We start from the raw sequence: 16,667 nt of genomic DNA on the forward strand, positions 1-16,667 counted from the left end.
TGGGTTCCTTTCTTTTCCTTCTGACTTTCATATATGACTGTGTAAACACGTCTACGATTTACCAGCGTGAGACATGTAGATCAGGAGAGCAGACTGTCAGGCATTACATGTCTCACACTGGTAACGCCCCTTTCATTTAAAATAATCTCTGGAGGCAGATTCTCCGTGAGATCTATGTCTGGGTCATAGATCTTAACAGCTCATTTACATATTAAGAAAAGTGTGGATTTCTCTGGAATAAGACATCAGATCGCAGATATCAAGGTATCATTTTATTCAACTTCCTGTGACCTGCATGTCCATATAGACGGCTTAAGAAGGTTGATCCTACTGACAGATGCTTTTTAAGGAAATGTCTTTATCCTTTACCTATTTGATCTGCAATGATGCCAACATTGTTATTATCCAGCTTCCTAATAGAAAAAAGATAATTAATTACCTGTGATTTTTTTCCAAAGGATATATCAAATTGTGCATACACTGGTGGGACCTTTTGAAGAAGACATTCCTAGATGGAGACCGAAGTGGGTCTTCCTGCTCAACAGTGATGACATCCATCATCTGATCTTTCCTTTCGTTCCATCACCGCTGTCAATAATGACATTAACTGTTTCTACCTGTTATTCAACTGATATGAATATTTAAAGCAAGAGATAGGAAACCTGATAACATTAAAGGTGGAAACATTTTCAGTATGTTTTCCCATCTAATAATGAGAAAAGAACAACGGATCGATAGCAAAGGCTTTAAAACGTTTTTCCCTAGCCTCATGTACTCATTTTTTTAATTATGTGATTATTTTTTCTAAAAAGCTATTGAGCTACTTGATAGTGGCCAAATCAGAGTGTTTTTTTTTGCTTGTAATGTCAGTATAGTCAGCACAGAAAGATTGTATGATTTATGGCAGCTGCAGTGAATGGATAGAAAAGTATTTTTGCATCGCTTTTCACCCATTCAAATGAAAGGGAAAAAAATGCCTAAAAAAAAGTGAAAAAAATGCTTGTATTTTATGAAGCCTTTTTTTCCTGCCCAACACACCATAAGATTTTCTGCAAATACTGAAAAGGCGCCCATACATTATGTACGCGTCTAACTAGTGGACCTGTCCTTATATCACCTGCCCTCTAATGACAATGGGATGACTCTGCTAATTCTGTCAGTCTACAATGCAAAGTCCACCAAAAAAAGAGCTACAGAAAACGGTTATTGCCGGCTGACGGTGTGCTCTAGTTGGCTCTGTGGAACGCTATAAAAAATGTATTTCTCGATAATCACATAATTTTATTTTTTCTGTAATTAATACCTCATTTAAAAAGTTTATTTTTTTTTCTTCATAGGCCCATTCATAAGAGCAGAGGTTGGAGAGAGTATACTTATTGTGTTTAAAAACAAAGCCTCGCGACCATACTCCATCTACGCACATGGTGTTCAGGTGGCAGATCTTGATGGTGGAAGTGTCATCCAAAATACTCTACCGGGTGAGTTAAAGGAGAACCCCCCTTCTATCATCTCAAAATGTTCTATGAAAATGAATAACCCAGATGTAATAGCATTAGAACTAAAGCAAGGTGTCAAGGATCAAGTGATTGACTCCAAAAATACCTCCAAATGGGGTTGGAGTCTGTTGGAAATTTTGGATTCTTGTGTAAGAACTTGACTCTAATGGACTATTTACTAGTACAGTACTCATCTGTTCTTGATGGGGAGTGAGAACCATCTGCTCCTGGAATTGACACGGTATCCCAAAAATGGTCATACATGAGGGAGTTTAGAAAGAGGTCTTCTGAGGGACTTGTCATTCATTGTTGGTCTGTGAAGTTTGTTCTGTTGGATGAAAATGGCCATAAAGTGACACGAAAGATCTCTGATCTCCAATTCAGTCTGGATTTCTCTTTAAGGGACCAAATCTCTAATTCGACATGAATGACTTGTCAACTACTGCCTCCCTCAATGAATGGAAACGAGGTAGGGTGTTTTTTTCCGAAGATATCTGCCATTGCTTGGCATCTATCAAACATTTGGTGAAGAAAATGAAGCTCCAAGATTCTTGGTTAAACGTTCTTCTTTATTTGAAAATTCCATAAAATCAGGAATTTAGAATTGTCATCCGAAACGCGTTGACTAGAGTATTTTTTTTCCATGTGATCATTTCATGCTTTCTTCATGGTGGATATTCTGCTTCCTGATTCTGGAATTTTCTAATAATGAAGAGTTTTTAACTATGTTGCTGGGACTACCCTTCATTTTCTGCAGAACCTTTGATCTATGACACTAGATATGCTGCATAAACTCCTTGTTACAAACACTTTGACCAAATTTCCATTTTAAGCAACTTATCAAGGCTGAAACTTGGCGAATATGAATATGTCATATAAAGTCATAATTCTTAATTAGGATCTATATCGAGGGTAACTTTTGCAGGATCCTGTGACTTCTTTTTTATTTTTAGCCAGTATTTTTTTTTCAGGAGGTACAAGTATCTATCATTGGAATGTTCCCGAACGATCAGGGCCAGGGAGTAATGATCCGGACTGCTTAACATGGGCCTACTATTCCAAAGAAGACTATATGAAGGTATGATATACACTATAAAAATGTTACCGGTTTTGTTGCTGCTCGTTGACACTTATTGGAGAAACCTCTGTTCCAGAACTTTTAGCCCATAAAACACTGTGATCTAAGGGGCCAAAACCACTGGGTGCTTTTGGCAAACGAGCAGGTAGTGGAGTAAAAAAGCTGTTAGAACTTCATCATGCCACCCCTTGTAGAGCGCCGCCCGAGGTAAGATTCTCTGACATCCATAAGTTAGGTCTTACCCTTGAACCAGGTCCCATGTATCTTTAGTTGTAACCTCAATTCTGCTTAATGTCGATTTTAAGTATTCTATTTCATTAATCTTTTTTCTCTATAGACTGTCTTTACGAGTATTTAGGGTGATTTTTCTACCTTCCCTTGTTTGTGTAGGACATGTACAGTGGCCTGGTAGGACCACTACTGACTTGTAGGAAAGGTGTGCTGGACAACAAAGGCCGGAGGAGGGATGTGGCTCGGGAATTCGCATTGTTGTTTTTGGTGTTTGATGAAAACCTGTCATGGTATTTGGCTGACAATATTGAGACTTATGTTCATAAAGACCCTGCAGCAATCAATGTGACAGAGGAATTTGAAGAAAGCAACAAAATCCATGGTGAGTAGTCCTCCACCGTAGAATAATTATACTACCGTTTATATAACAAATGGATCTACATCAAAAGTTCAATAATTTGTAAAAACATAACATTACTTAGACTGTTCTAATACTGAGGTACATCCTTCACAATACCCCAGAGCTGCACTCACTGTACTGCTGGTACAGTGTACATACTTTACATTACTGATCCTGTACTGATTCTGAGTATTATACCCCAGAGCTGTGCTCACTATTCTGCTGGTGCAGTCACTGTGTACATACATTACATTACTGATCCTGAGTTACATCCTGTATTATACCCCAGAGCTGCACTCACTATTCTGCTGGTATAGTCACTGTGTATATACATTACATTACTGATCCTGAGTTACATCCTGTATTATACTCCAGAGCTGCACTCACTATTCTGCTGGTGCAGTCACTGTGTATATACATTACATTACTGATCCTGAGTTACATCCTGTATTATACCCCAGAGCTGTACTCACCATTCTGCTGGTATAGTCACTGTGTGTAATCATGAATTACCCTTAAAAATCACGAAATTTATTAAATATATCTCTAAAAAGCCAACAACCAATGGCTCACCCCAAAAAAACGAAAAACAACACACCGTGAATAAACTAAAGTGATCATCTGGACAGCAGGCGGGCGGCAGATCATCTGAACGATGAGTATCAAACAGCCTAATGGGCTCTAGCTCTTGCAACTGATGATACATATGCAATATGCATGAATAAGCTCTGTAATGTGCCGTTTATTATTACATATAGGCACAATCGTCTAAACTACACAGTATATGCCAATGTAGACAGATAGAGGAGGCAGTTCAGTTAAGAATTGAGATACCACTGTGGAAAGGTATCAAGAATACAGGGCTATTGGCCAGGCATGGATGTAAGCCTATGAGCCGGGCACGATATTGAGCTTTGCATATGGAGCTAAATGACCTAATATATCGCTAATATCCAAGTTATACAGAGTGTGGGTCACAGTGTATCCAGGGCTAGGGATACACTCATCATTCTGCTACCAAGACGCCTAAGTTACATGTTCTCCTGTTGTTTTTAAGATACACTGTGTGGGGTGTAGGATTCCCTAGAGATAGGAATGTTCTATGTATAGTGTATAGGGGTACCTTTAGTACAATTTTGTCTGGGTAGCGGGACCCTGTGGGTGTATTAGGGCGTATCTAGGGACCCCAGGGTCAGCCATCGCGGAGCGGGGGCGCCATAACGCTTCCCCTAGGGTGCCTACCCCCGCAGATAGGTAGCCATTCAGCATAGACGTTCTAGTAGGGTGACTATTCCCCCCACTTTAGTTTATTCACGGTGTGTTTTTCGTTTTTTTGGGGTGAGCCATTGGTTGTTGGCTTTTTAGAGATATATTTAATAAATTTCGTGATTTTTAAGGGTAATTCATGATTACACATATACAATTACTACCCGGATATATTTACTTTAAACATACTATAGTCACTGTGTACATACATTACATTACTGATCCTGAGTTACATCCTGTATTATACCCCAGAGCTGCACTCACTATTCTTCTGGTGCAGTCACTGTGTATATACATTACATTACTGATCCTGAGTTACAGTACAGACCAAAAGTTTGGACACACCGTCTCATTTAAAGATTTCTCTGTATTTTCATGACTATGAAAATTGTACATTCACACTGAAGGCATCAAAACTATGAATTAACAAATGTGGAATTAAATTCTTAACAAAAAAGTGTGAAACAACTGAAAATATGTCTTATATTCTAGGTTCTTCAAAATAGCCACCTATTGCTTTGATGACTGCTTTGCACACTCTTGCTATTCTCTTGATGAGCTTCAAGAGGTAGTCACTGGGAATGGTCTTCCAACAATCTTGAAGGAGTTCCCACAGATGCTTAGCACTTGTTGGCCCTTTTGCCTTCACTCTGGGGTCCAGCTCACCCCAAACCATCTCGATTGGGTTCAGGTCTGGTGACTGTAGAGGCCAGGTCATCTGGCGTAGCACCCCATCACTCTCCTTTTTGTACAAATAGCCCTTACACAGCCTGAAGGTGATGTTTGGGGTCATGCCGCTGCAAGATGCTGTGGTAGCCATGCTGGTTCAGTATGCCTTCAATTTTGAATAAATCCCCAACAGTGTCACCAGTAAAGCACCCCCACACCATCACACCTCCTCCTCCATGCTTCACGGTGGAAACCAGGCATGTAGAGTCCATCCATTCACCTTTTCTGTGTCGCACAAAGACACGGTGGTTGGAACTAAAGATCTCAAATTTGGACTCATCAGACCAAAGCACAGATTTCCACTGGTCTAATGTCCATTCCTTGCATTCTTTAGCCCAAACAAGTCTCTTCTGCTTGTTACCTGTCCTTAGCAGTGGTTTCCTAGCAACTATTTTACCATGAAGGCCTGCTGCACAAAGTCTCCTCTTAACAGTTGTTGTAGAGATGTGTCTGCTGCTAGAACTCTGTGTGGCATTGACCTGGTCTCTAACCTGAGCTGCTGTTAACCTGCGATTTCTGAGGATGGTGACTCGGATAAACTTATCCTCAGAAGCAGAGGTGACTCTTGGTCTTCCTTTCCTGGGGCGGTCCTCATGTGAGCCAGTTTCTTTGTAGTGTTTGATTGATTTTGCCACTGCACTGGGGGACACTTTCAAAGTTTTCCCAATTTTTCGGACTGACTGACCTTCATTTCTTAAAGTAATGATGGCCACTCGTTTTTCTTTACTTAGCTGCTTTTTTCTTGCCATAATGCAAATTCTAACAGTCTATTCAGTAGGACTATCAGCTGTGTATCCACCAGACTTCTGCTCAACACAACTGATGGTCCCAACCCCATTTATAAGGCAAGAAATCCCACTTATTAAACCTGACAGGGCACACCTGTGAATTGAAAACCATTTCCAGTGACTACCTCTTGAAGCTCATCAAGAGAATGCCAAGAGTGTGCAAAGCAGTCATCAAAGCAAAAGGTGGCTACTTTGAAAAACCTAGAATATGACATAATTTCAGTTGTTTAACACTTTTTTGCTCAGTATATAATTCCACATGTGTTAATTCATAGTTTTGATGCCTTCGGTGTGAATGTACAATTTTCATAGTCATGAAAATACAGAAAAATCTTTAAATGAGAAGGTGTGTCCAAACTTTTGGTCTGTACTGTACATCCTGTATTATACCCCAGAGCTGCATTCACTATTCTGCTGGTGCAGTCACTGTGTACATACATTACATTACTGATCCTGAGTTACATCCTGTATTATACCCCAGAGCTGCACTCACTATTCTGCTGGTGCAGTCACTGTGTACATACATTACATTACTGATCCTGAGTTACATCCTGTATTATACCCCAGAGCTGCACTCGCTATTCTGCTGGTGCAGTCACTGTGTACATACATTACATTACTGATCCTGAGTTGCATCCTGTATTATACCCCAGAGCTGCACTCGCTATTCTGCAGGCTTTAGAGCTTGTATCCCCTGCTGGTTTAGTGTCTGGACAGAGCATGTAAGTATTTCTCCACTACTGACTTATTTGTTGTATTACAGCTATTAATGGAAAGATTTATGGAAATCTCCACGGCCTCACTATGACTGAAGGTGAGAAGACCAACTGGTATCTTCTGGGGATGGGGAATGAAGTTGACATGCACACCGTGCACTTCCACGCTCAGAGCTTTCTGTATAAGGTGAGTGCCGGTCACATCTCCTCTCGTGCAGTGATACGGTGCACACAGTCCTGGTGGCTGGTGGACACCATCTGCACATTTTGGTGGCCCTCAAAGTGGTATTTCTAGAAACCTCTGTGCCCTATTGCTCCTCTTTCATAATTTCCCAGGCAATATCCTGTTGCAGGAGCTCTGCTGGCATATAAGCCACACGTATGTATTTTTGGCCCAGTTTATCTTGATATCCCTTTTTATTTGTCTGTATAGAAAAGTGTAGATCAGTGCAATTTCCTGCGCAGAGACATCCCGCCAAGAGAGGCACAACGTGCAGGATAGCTTTTTTTTCTACAATGAGCCTATGGGCGATGTATGCTTATACATTAGCATATCGATGAGCTTTCCATAAAAAGTATAGAGCAGGGAATACACCTAAGGTACAGGCTGATGGAAGACTCCGATGTGGTGGGAAGGGAGCAGAAATCACGTATGGATAGTGCGGACAGCTGATAACGCCACGCTCTGTGCTAATGGGCTGGTAGGTCATATATTCCTTCTCAGAGATGAGCCCGAAAATCACTTATTGTACAAGACAAACATATTTCTTAAAGGGGACCTGTCACCAGGTCATAAGTGGACATTTCTGCTCTTTATCCCCACTGCTCCACTGACTATTGATTTATTTTAGACAATGGTAGAAAACACGGCACTCAATAGGTATGAGGAATGGTGGTGCTCAAGTAGGGTGTCCACCCCGTAGAATATAGATGAATAAACTTGGCACTCAGAATGCGAGGAACAAGGCTTCTAATTTTATTGATGCATCCAGACACATGAACAATGCTAAACGTTTTCGGTCCACACCGGACCTTCGTCAGAGCGTATTTTTTGGCAATGACTTAGAAGCAAACAGGAGGCACAAAGGAGCGTCCAAGAGAAGAAACGCTGCGGCGGGTGCACTGAAGGCTGGAGGAGCGGGACCCACAACACACGAGAAAAGCGCCAAGGCTAGGAGCAGAGCCTAGAGGGAGAAGCAGCGCTACGGGTCCGGAGCAGGAGAGAGCACTATGCCCGGCAGCAGAGTTGCTGCCGGGCATAGTGCTCTCTCCTGCTCCGGAGGTGTGTTTGGGGTCATTGTCCTGTTGAAAAATAAATGATGCCTGGAGGTGTGTTTGGGGTCATTGTCCTGTTGAAAAATAAATGATGGTCCAACTAAATGCAAATCGGATGGAATAGAATGCTGCTGCAAGATGCTGTGGTAGCCATGCTGGTTCAGTATGCCTTCAATTTTGAATAAATCCCCCACAGTGTCACCAGCAAAGCACCCCCACACCATCACACCTCCTCCTCCATGCTTCATGGTGGGAACCAGGCATGTAGAGTCCATCCGTTCACCTTTTCTGCATCGCACAAAGACACGGTGGTTGGAACCAAAGATCTCAAACTTGGACTCATCAGACCAAAGCACAGATTTCCACTGGTCTAATGTCCATTCCTTGTGTTCTTTAGCTCAAACAAGTCTCTTCTGCTTGTTGCCTGTCCTTAGCAGTGGCTTCCTAGCAGCTATTTTACCATGAAGGCCTGCTGCACAAAGTCTCCTCTTAACAGTTGTTGTAAAGATGTGTCTGCTGCTAGAACTCTGTGTGGCACTGACCTGGTCTCTAATCTGAGCTACTGTTAACCTGCGATTTCTGAGGCTAGTGACTCGGATAAACTTATCCTCAGAAGCAGAGGTGACTCTTGGTCTTCCTTTCCTGGGGCGGTCCTCATGTGAGCCAGTTTCTTTGTAGCACTTGATGGTTTTTGCCACTGCATTTGGGGACACTTTCAAAGTTTTCCCAATTTTTCGGACTGACTGAGCTTCATTTCTTAAAGTAATGATGGCCACTCGCTTTTCTTTACTTGGCTGCTTTTTTCTTGCCATAATACAAATTCTAACAGTCCATTCAGTAGGACTATCAGCTGTGTATCCACCAGACTTCTGCTCAACACAACCAATGGTTCCAACCCCATTTATAAGGCAAGAAATCCCACTTATTAAACCTGACAGGGCACACCTGTGAAGTGAAAACCATTCCCCGTGACCACCTCTTGAAGCTCATCAAGAGAATGCCAAGAGTGTGCTAAACATTCATCAAAGCAAAACGTGGCTTCTTTGAAGAACCTAGAATATAAGACATAACAAAATTAAGTATATAATTCCACATGTGTTAATTCATAGTTTTGATGCCTTCAGTGTGAATGGACAATTTTCATAGTCGTGAAAATACAGAAAAATCTTTAAATGAGATGGTGTGTCCAAACTTTTGGTCTGTACTGTATATATCTATCATATATTTATTTTTGCATATATAGAGTATTTTATCCACCTCGGTTTACATTTCTGAGTAAGCCAAGGTGGCGTCTTTCTCGTTTTAACCTGTTCCACCAGTTTGTGCATTGTTCGTAGTGACATGCAGGGAATGTCTGACACCACAGAGATATTGTAGCCTCCGGTGGTGAATTGCAGTGAGGAGGATCTCACACCCGGGTCCTCCAGGTTATTTTGTGGTTCATACCTGGCGTAGGGCCCTTCATATTTTATTTAGGAAAGGAATTGGGGGTAACAGTAGTTGAAATCCTTTCTAAACGCCACATTATGATATTCTGGGGATACTGCTGTGCTGGTGGAATATACATTGACTCCTAGGACTTTCACCTGTCGTAAAGCTCCTCTGTCCATAAGAACATGTGCAGAACTGTCTGTGAGCGGCACTGGTGGGACGGCTCTTGCCCAAAGCTGTAGGGAAACTAGGGAATGCTGGGGGATTTCAGCTCTGAGGCTACAGAACTGTGAACGTAGCTTTGGAGTATTACAGGCTGTAACTCCTATTTTGTATAATGTAATGTGTAAATTCATGGGTGGACTCACACTCACGACAAATCTGTTGTCCCGATGTATGTAAGATAGGTACGTACGCTGTGAGCCCCTCAGAGGACGAGGACTCATCCGAGTGAATATTTTCTTTGTACAGAATGGTAAATTAATTATATATTTTGACTTTTAGAAAGACAAGACCCACCGGGCGGACGTGTTTGACCTCTTTCCTGGGACTTTTCAGACGATAGAGTTGGTGGCTGGTAACCCTGGGACCTGGCTACTTCACTGCCACGTCACAGATCACATCCATGCTGGAATGGAAACCACTTTCACTGTGAAGAAGAAGTCAGGCAAGATTTATATAAATATATTTATAGAGACCCATGATCCAGTATAAAATCTACACAAACCAGTCTGAAGAGATTTTTGATATGGTAGGAGGGTCTCTCAGACCTCTCTGGTACCATGGCCTATAGGGGGATGATGGTAAAGGTACCAACCTCTGCTGCCCTTAAGTTTACCCAACTGATGTACAATATTTTAGTTACGGTACATAACGTACTGGTAGTATTTAGCTGTAATATGTGGGAACACTGACAGCTTTTGTTCAATTATTCTGTAGCACCTCCACAGGAGACATAAGGTATTACACATTTTTCGGTGAAATCTCTGTACTGCACAGGCATTCTGCGTCCTCCAGAGTGAGCGCTCTTTATAGCTGCTTTTTTTTTTGCTCTGGCATCATAGTGAATGAGGATCTTGAAGAAGGAATCAGAGCTTTGTGTTAGAGTAATTGAATTTTATTTCATTTTTTTTTTTTTAACCCCTGGGCGCTTAATTATGGATTTCACTGTGGGTTCACGCCTGGTTCCGCATATAACAACGTGGCTGCGATGCAATCACGAACAGCAGCATTTGCTCGTGACAGCAGCAATCAGAGCTTGATCCGATCGTTGCTGTTTAACCACGTCAACAGACATTTACATGATTTACTTCCTGGTATACGCACACACTGTCTACCATCGCTCCTCTCGATACCAGTGAGATACCATGCCGGCCGAGGCCTTGATACTCCAGGCATTTACACTTTATGCTGTACTGCAATATTGTGGTATACGCAGTATATAATACAAGCAATCAAAGTTTTCAAATTTCCTAAGGGGACTGAAAAAAAACAAACCCCACCAATATGGCTCATCCCTTGTCTCTCTTTACCCCTTGTATATAGACAAGGTTTGAGTTGGTTCCATAGCTCTTCTTGTGTTATATGCATGGTTTCTTTTGTTGTTTTTTCAGTCCAAGAAGAAAGCGGCACTGTTACACCAGGTATGAGTCCTTCAGGCCAAAAAAAACTAATTTTTTTCCTCCATTGTCTACAGTTTTGTTGATGACCTATCTTTATTATAGATTCTGATGAGCATGGAGGAGTACCGTTCCTAGGAAGAGTCCTCACAGTTGGCCAGGCCCATGCTGCCCTTCTCTCACTGTTGGCCATTGGCGTGGTTCTTCTCCTAGTCCTTGTGGTGGTCCTGGTCATTCTCAGCTGCCGACAGAACAAAATGTATTATAGCACCATCAACAATGGTTCCATCCCAATGAACAGTATATGAGAAGGTGACTGGGGACACGGCATCTCTAGGACCTCAGGAAGTGCCTTGGGATAGAGTTTGCATTTGCACTTTATGGTTATTTGTTTACAAGCACAACATCTATTACACTGGAGAGGTTCGGACTCCCTTGGATCAAGGACGTTGCCAAGGATGAGAGGAAATGGGAAGAGCCTTGATGGGGGGGTCACTGCTTGACAAATATAAGAAGGACTAAGAGCTTCAACATATTTTACCATTAGTATCTGAGCTTTAAGGGATGACACATGTAAAGGGGACATCTTGATTCTACAAGTATTTGAATGTATCTGCACTAGTCTGGAAACTGATATTTTATGATGATGATGTATTTTTGTATGGTACTTGCAGGTCAAGAACTTTCGTTAAGAACTTTCTTCTGCAACCAGCACTCGCCTTTGTGTAGCTCATTCTGAAGAACTTTTGGCCTGTAATTAAAGCCGGTATCACATATTGGACATTCACCATCCGAGTGTAGATTGCGATGTCCGACTTGGCACCAGGTCACATAACCTCAACTCCACAGCCTCAAACGTGGGTCTACTGAGTCAAACTCAACAGTCACATATATACCAACGAGGCTGTTGGGTTGACGTCAGAAGACCCGTGGCCGGTCTGGACACTGTGGTTCTTACTTGAACGTGTGAAACATTTCTTAAACTTTATATGCAAAAACCATCTCAAATGCGCCATATAGGTAGATACCCTGTAAGTCAATGTAATACCTAGCAGCGCCTTGGAGCATGGTTATGAGACTCCAATCTGTAGATGTAGCTGTTTTTTGAGTTGTACTTTCTCCTTAAATCTTATAGATCCCTTTTTGTCAAATCTTAGTTAGCAAAAGTTATAGTTGTAAAAATCATGTAAGGTTCACTTCACTATTGACACACTTAATTACACTCCATGTTATCCCCATCCTTCCTTCTCTAAAATAGACAATACGCGTCATCTAAGCAGGACCCCTTGAGACTAGCATTAAAGGGGTTCTACAGGATAAGAGAAACATAGGAGATATGGAAAGAGGTTGTCTAAAGAGGACAGTCCCCTTCTCATTCCAATATGCCACCATACCACTAAACCCAAGAAACCATCTGTGGCTCTCTTTAATTTATGCCTCATCTTTCTTCTGTCTCCTAAACGACCTTGACCTAAGGATTTTTGTTTTTTATATTTCCTTTCTGACCACTTATAGCCTGACTTTTCGCCCCACCACTCTTCTGAAGCTTCCCTCTCCAGAGCCACTGATGATCTCACACTACTTTATACTCCTCCTACCAAACGTGTCCTCAGCACTGGACAATGTAGACCGCCCACTTTTCAGACTTTCTTCTCCCTGGTCCTCACAGTTATTGTATCTGTGTAGCTGAACGTTTAGTTTGTCCTTCTTGTACCATTTCCATCTCTTGTCCACTCTTTGTAGGTGCACGTTCATCTCACTAGATCACTAACTCTGGACCTCTCCTTGTCTCGATCTCCACTTGTGGTCTTGGACAGCCATTAATTCTTATGGTTTCGAAAATCATATGTAGTTATGCAAATTGCCTCTTCAGAGAGGAAGAAGACTTGAACTCTAGCATCTTTGACTGGAAGTAGCAATCCTAAAAGTCAATATCGACTTTTTATTTACCTGTGATATGTGGGTTAAAAGGACAAAAAAAATGGCCAAGTGGTGGAGCATTTTTTTTCTTGTTACCCAAGGCCCCATTTATATAAAACAAACTTTCCCTCCATTCTCCACCCTCCTATTAATTCTCGACTCACTACGAAACACAAACCCTATGCAATAGCGCCACTACATACTTTTATAAGCTTCTCCCTTCTTGCTTTTCATCACTCTTGCCTGCAAGACTTCTCCTGTGCTTCTCACTTTTTCTTGAATTTTCTCTTAAATATCAAACCCTGCCCTACTTTTTTTTAATACATTAATGAGGACCTGTCACTTGCCATAAATATGTAATTTATTTTTACCTGATGAAAATGCCACTTTTCTCTTGAATCTGGCAATGCTTTTCTTTGGTTCTTGCACCTCTCCCTTCCAGAGAGATGGCCCTTTCTTTCTTTATAGTCTAGTCTTAGTCAACTGGGTGTGGTCCTCAAGATTACGCCCACAAGGAACGGTTGAGGGCTACGCCTACTTGGATAAAGATTCTAGGTTTATATACAGGGAAGAAGGGGCGATATCTCAGGAATGGAATGGAGCTGGAACACAAAGACAACGCCGGATTCGGTGGAACAGCGGCATTTACATAGGGTGAAAAATATATATTTATGGCAAGTGACAGGTTTAATTTTAAATAGAACATAAAATCATAACCCAGGTTTATATACTCAAACCACGCCTTACACATCTATGATAAAGAGTAAACCACTCCCATTTACATTTATATCAGATTTCCAAGAAAAAGAAGGAAAGTGCGGCACTCACCCAAGCGGATTGCAAATCAAAGTCCTTTATTCATCGTAGCAAAACAATGGACATAGCAAGGAGAGGCGGCTGGGAGAGGTCGGCGGTGCAGGGAGTGAGAAAAGGACTACGGCCGTTTCGCGCTTGTGCGCTTCCACGGGTCCATTGTTTTGCTACGATGAATAAAGGACTTTGATTCGCAATCCACTTGGGTGAGTGCCGCACTTTCCTTCTTTTTCTTGGATATTTGTTCATTACTTTTTGTGCTGAGCACCACCCGGTTGCTTTTGATTTTATACGTGCCACAGGACTCTTTAAGTGGAATCCTAAGTCTGCGTTTGCACCGCCTGTTGCGAGTACACCTAGTGCCATTCATACTCTGTGTTTTGATTTATATCAAATTATTTTAGGTCATTATAGGAACAGAAATACAAAAATAATGGAAGTGTAAAGTGGACACTAGTTGCACCAACTGAACCTCATCATAGATAGCACAGATCTGCGATGACGCCTGCAAAACCGGAATATACATAACCTACTATATATAAGATAATGCTTATAGTTTGGTATTTTACTAGCAATAAACAGTGCGCAATATTTAAATGGGTTCAGGATTAAAAAACCAAAACGGCATTGTAAAAATTGCGCCACCACTCTACACAGGTTGTGACTGGTATTACAGTTCAAGTCCATTGAAGTGAATGGTGAAGTACTGCCATACCACACACAACCTGTAAACAGGGGTGGCGCTGTTTTTGGAAGAAGGCAGCTGTGGTTTTCTAAATCTAGTCAAGCTTTAACAGCAATATTGTGTTCATACCATTTCATCGCCATGAGAATACTCCTACTATGACCGAATAAACATATATTCTCACAGAAATCTAACAGAATTGTTTAGTTTCTATAGTTTATTAATTATGATTCTGACCGACCAGCTTGGAGTGACGCACAAATAGATGAATATAGATTTTTAAGTATATACTGTACATGTTTTATATATCTAAGGTATCATTAATTATTTGCTATGAACTATAGGATATAGTGATGGAAAGAAAAAGAAAAAAGCCAAGGTGCTGGATATGGCATGGCTAAAGTAGAGGTAAGTGGCGGGACTGTATTGGCCGCATGACAGGATGCCATAAGGGACAGGACAATAGTGGAGTCAGATGACATAATGCAGATGAGGCAGGACCAGGGTAGTGTCAGGTGGAGGGACGCTGCATGAGGCAGGACCAGGGTAGTGTCAGGAGGAGGGACGCTGCATGAGGCAGGACCAGGGTAGTGTCAGGAGGAGGGACGCTGCATGAGGCAGGACCAGGGTAGTGTCAGGAGGAGGGACGCTGCATGAGGAAGGACCAGGGTAGTGTCAGGTGGAGGGACGCTGCATGAGGCAGGACCAGGGTAGTGTCAGGAGGAGGGACGCTGCATGAGGAAGGACCAGGGTAGTGTCAGGAGGAGGGACGCTGCATGAGGCAGGACCAGGGTAGTGTCAGGTGGAGGGACGCTGCATGAGGAAGGACCAGGGTAATGTCAGGAGGAGGGACGCTGCATGAGGCAGGACCAGGGTAGTGTCAGGAGGAGGGACGCTGCATGAGGCAGGACCAGGGTAGTGTCAGGAGGAGGGACGCTGCATGAGGCAGGACCAGGGTAGTGTCAGGAGGAGGGACGCTGCATGAGGCAGGACCAGGGTAGTGTCAGGAGGAGGGATGCTGCATGAGGCAGGACCAGGGCAGTGTCAGGAGGAGGGACGCTGCATGAGGCAGGACCAGGGCAGTGTCAGGAGGAGGGACGCTGCATGAGGCAGGACCAGGGTAGTGTCAGGAGGAGGGACGCTGCATGAGGCAGGACCAGGGTAGTGTCAGGAGGAGGGACGCTGCATGAGGCAGGACCAGGGTAGTGTCAGGAGGAGGGATGCTGCATGAGGCAGGACCAGGGCAGTGTCAGGAGGAGGGACGCTGCATGAGGCAGGACCAGGGCAGTGTCAGGAGGAGGGACGCTGCATGAGGCAGGACCAGGGCAGTGTCAGGAGGAGGGACGCTGCATGAGGCAGGACCAGGGTAGTGTAAGGTGGATAGAGGCTACATGAGGCAGGATCAAGGTAGTGTCAGGTGGATAGAGGCTGCATGAGGCAGGACCAGGGTAGTGTCAGGAGGAGGGACGCTGCATGAGGCAGGACCAGGGTAGTGTCAGGAGGAGGGACGCTGCATGAGGCAGTACCAGGGTAGTGTCAGATGGAGGAACGCTGCATGAGGCAGGACCAGGGTAATGTCAGGAGGAGGGACGCTGCATGAGGCAGGACCAGGGTAGTGTCAGGAGGAGGGACGCTGCATGAGGCAGGACCAGGGTAGTGTCAGGAGGAGGGACGCTGCATGAGGCAGTACCAGGGTAGTGTTAGATGGAGGGACGCTGCATGAGGCAGGACCAGGGTAGTGTTAGGAGGAGGGACGCTGCATGAGGAAGGGCCAGGGTAGTGTCAGGAGGAGGGACGCTGTGAAAGGTTCTAGCAGGTATGTGGGATGTCATCTCGGACAGGATGCAGAGCAAGGGTTAACAGGTTTATTTACAGGGGAGATACTTCACGCAGGGAGGTAATGAGTCAAACAGAGTTAAAGATACAGCAAAATGCTATTATGTAGTCCTCACACTGCACTTCTTGCTGCAGATTAAATAGCGCTGGCGGGCGCAGTGCCTCCTCCTAGATGATATTGCAGTCGCTGGTTCCGTCTTCTGGCGGCAGTGGTCGGTCTCCGGTACCTCCCACTGACCCTTGTCCATATACTAATGTAAAGACACAAATCTCAAGGCAAGGTATGCATTTAAACAAATCAAAAAGAAAGGGGAAAAATTCTTAACCATCACCACTATGTATACCAAATGGACAATGTGACGGACAACTCGGAAAATACAATCA

At 43.2% G+C, this 16,667-nt stretch overlaps 1 protein-coding gene across 2 annotated transcripts in view; it reads left to right on the top strand.

The window, feature by feature from the left end:
* The window catches only part of HEPHL1 (hephaestin like 1), an 87,392-nt gene extending 73,646 nt beyond the window's left edge, over positions 1-13,746 (top strand). For both annotated transcript variants that reach the window (XM_069759155.1, XM_069759156.1), the window contains exons 14-20: positions 1,338-1,478; positions 2,468-2,574; positions 2,965-3,187; positions 6,752-6,891; positions 9,915-10,077; positions 11,024-11,053; positions 11,135-13,746. In XM_069759155.1, the coding sequence (XP_069615256.1) occupies positions 1,338-1,478; positions 2,468-2,574; positions 2,965-3,187; positions 6,752-6,891; positions 9,915-10,077; positions 11,024-11,053; positions 11,135-11,337 (1,007 nt within the window). In that variant the 3' untranslated portion in view covers positions 11,338-13,746. The remainder of the gene's footprint in view (positions 1-1,337; positions 1,479-2,467; positions 2,575-2,964; positions 3,188-6,751; positions 6,892-9,914; positions 10,078-11,023; positions 11,054-11,134) is intronic.
* The last annotated feature ends 2,921 nt before the right edge of the window (positions 13,747-16,667 follow it).

The sequence above is a fragment of the Ranitomeya imitator genome, chromosome 3, assembly GCF_032444005.1.
Source record: "Ranitomeya imitator isolate aRanImi1 chromosome 3, aRanImi1.pri, whole genome shotgun sequence".
NCBI classification, from domain to species: domain Eukaryota; kingdom Metazoa; phylum Chordata; class Amphibia; order Anura; family Dendrobatidae; genus Ranitomeya; species Ranitomeya imitator.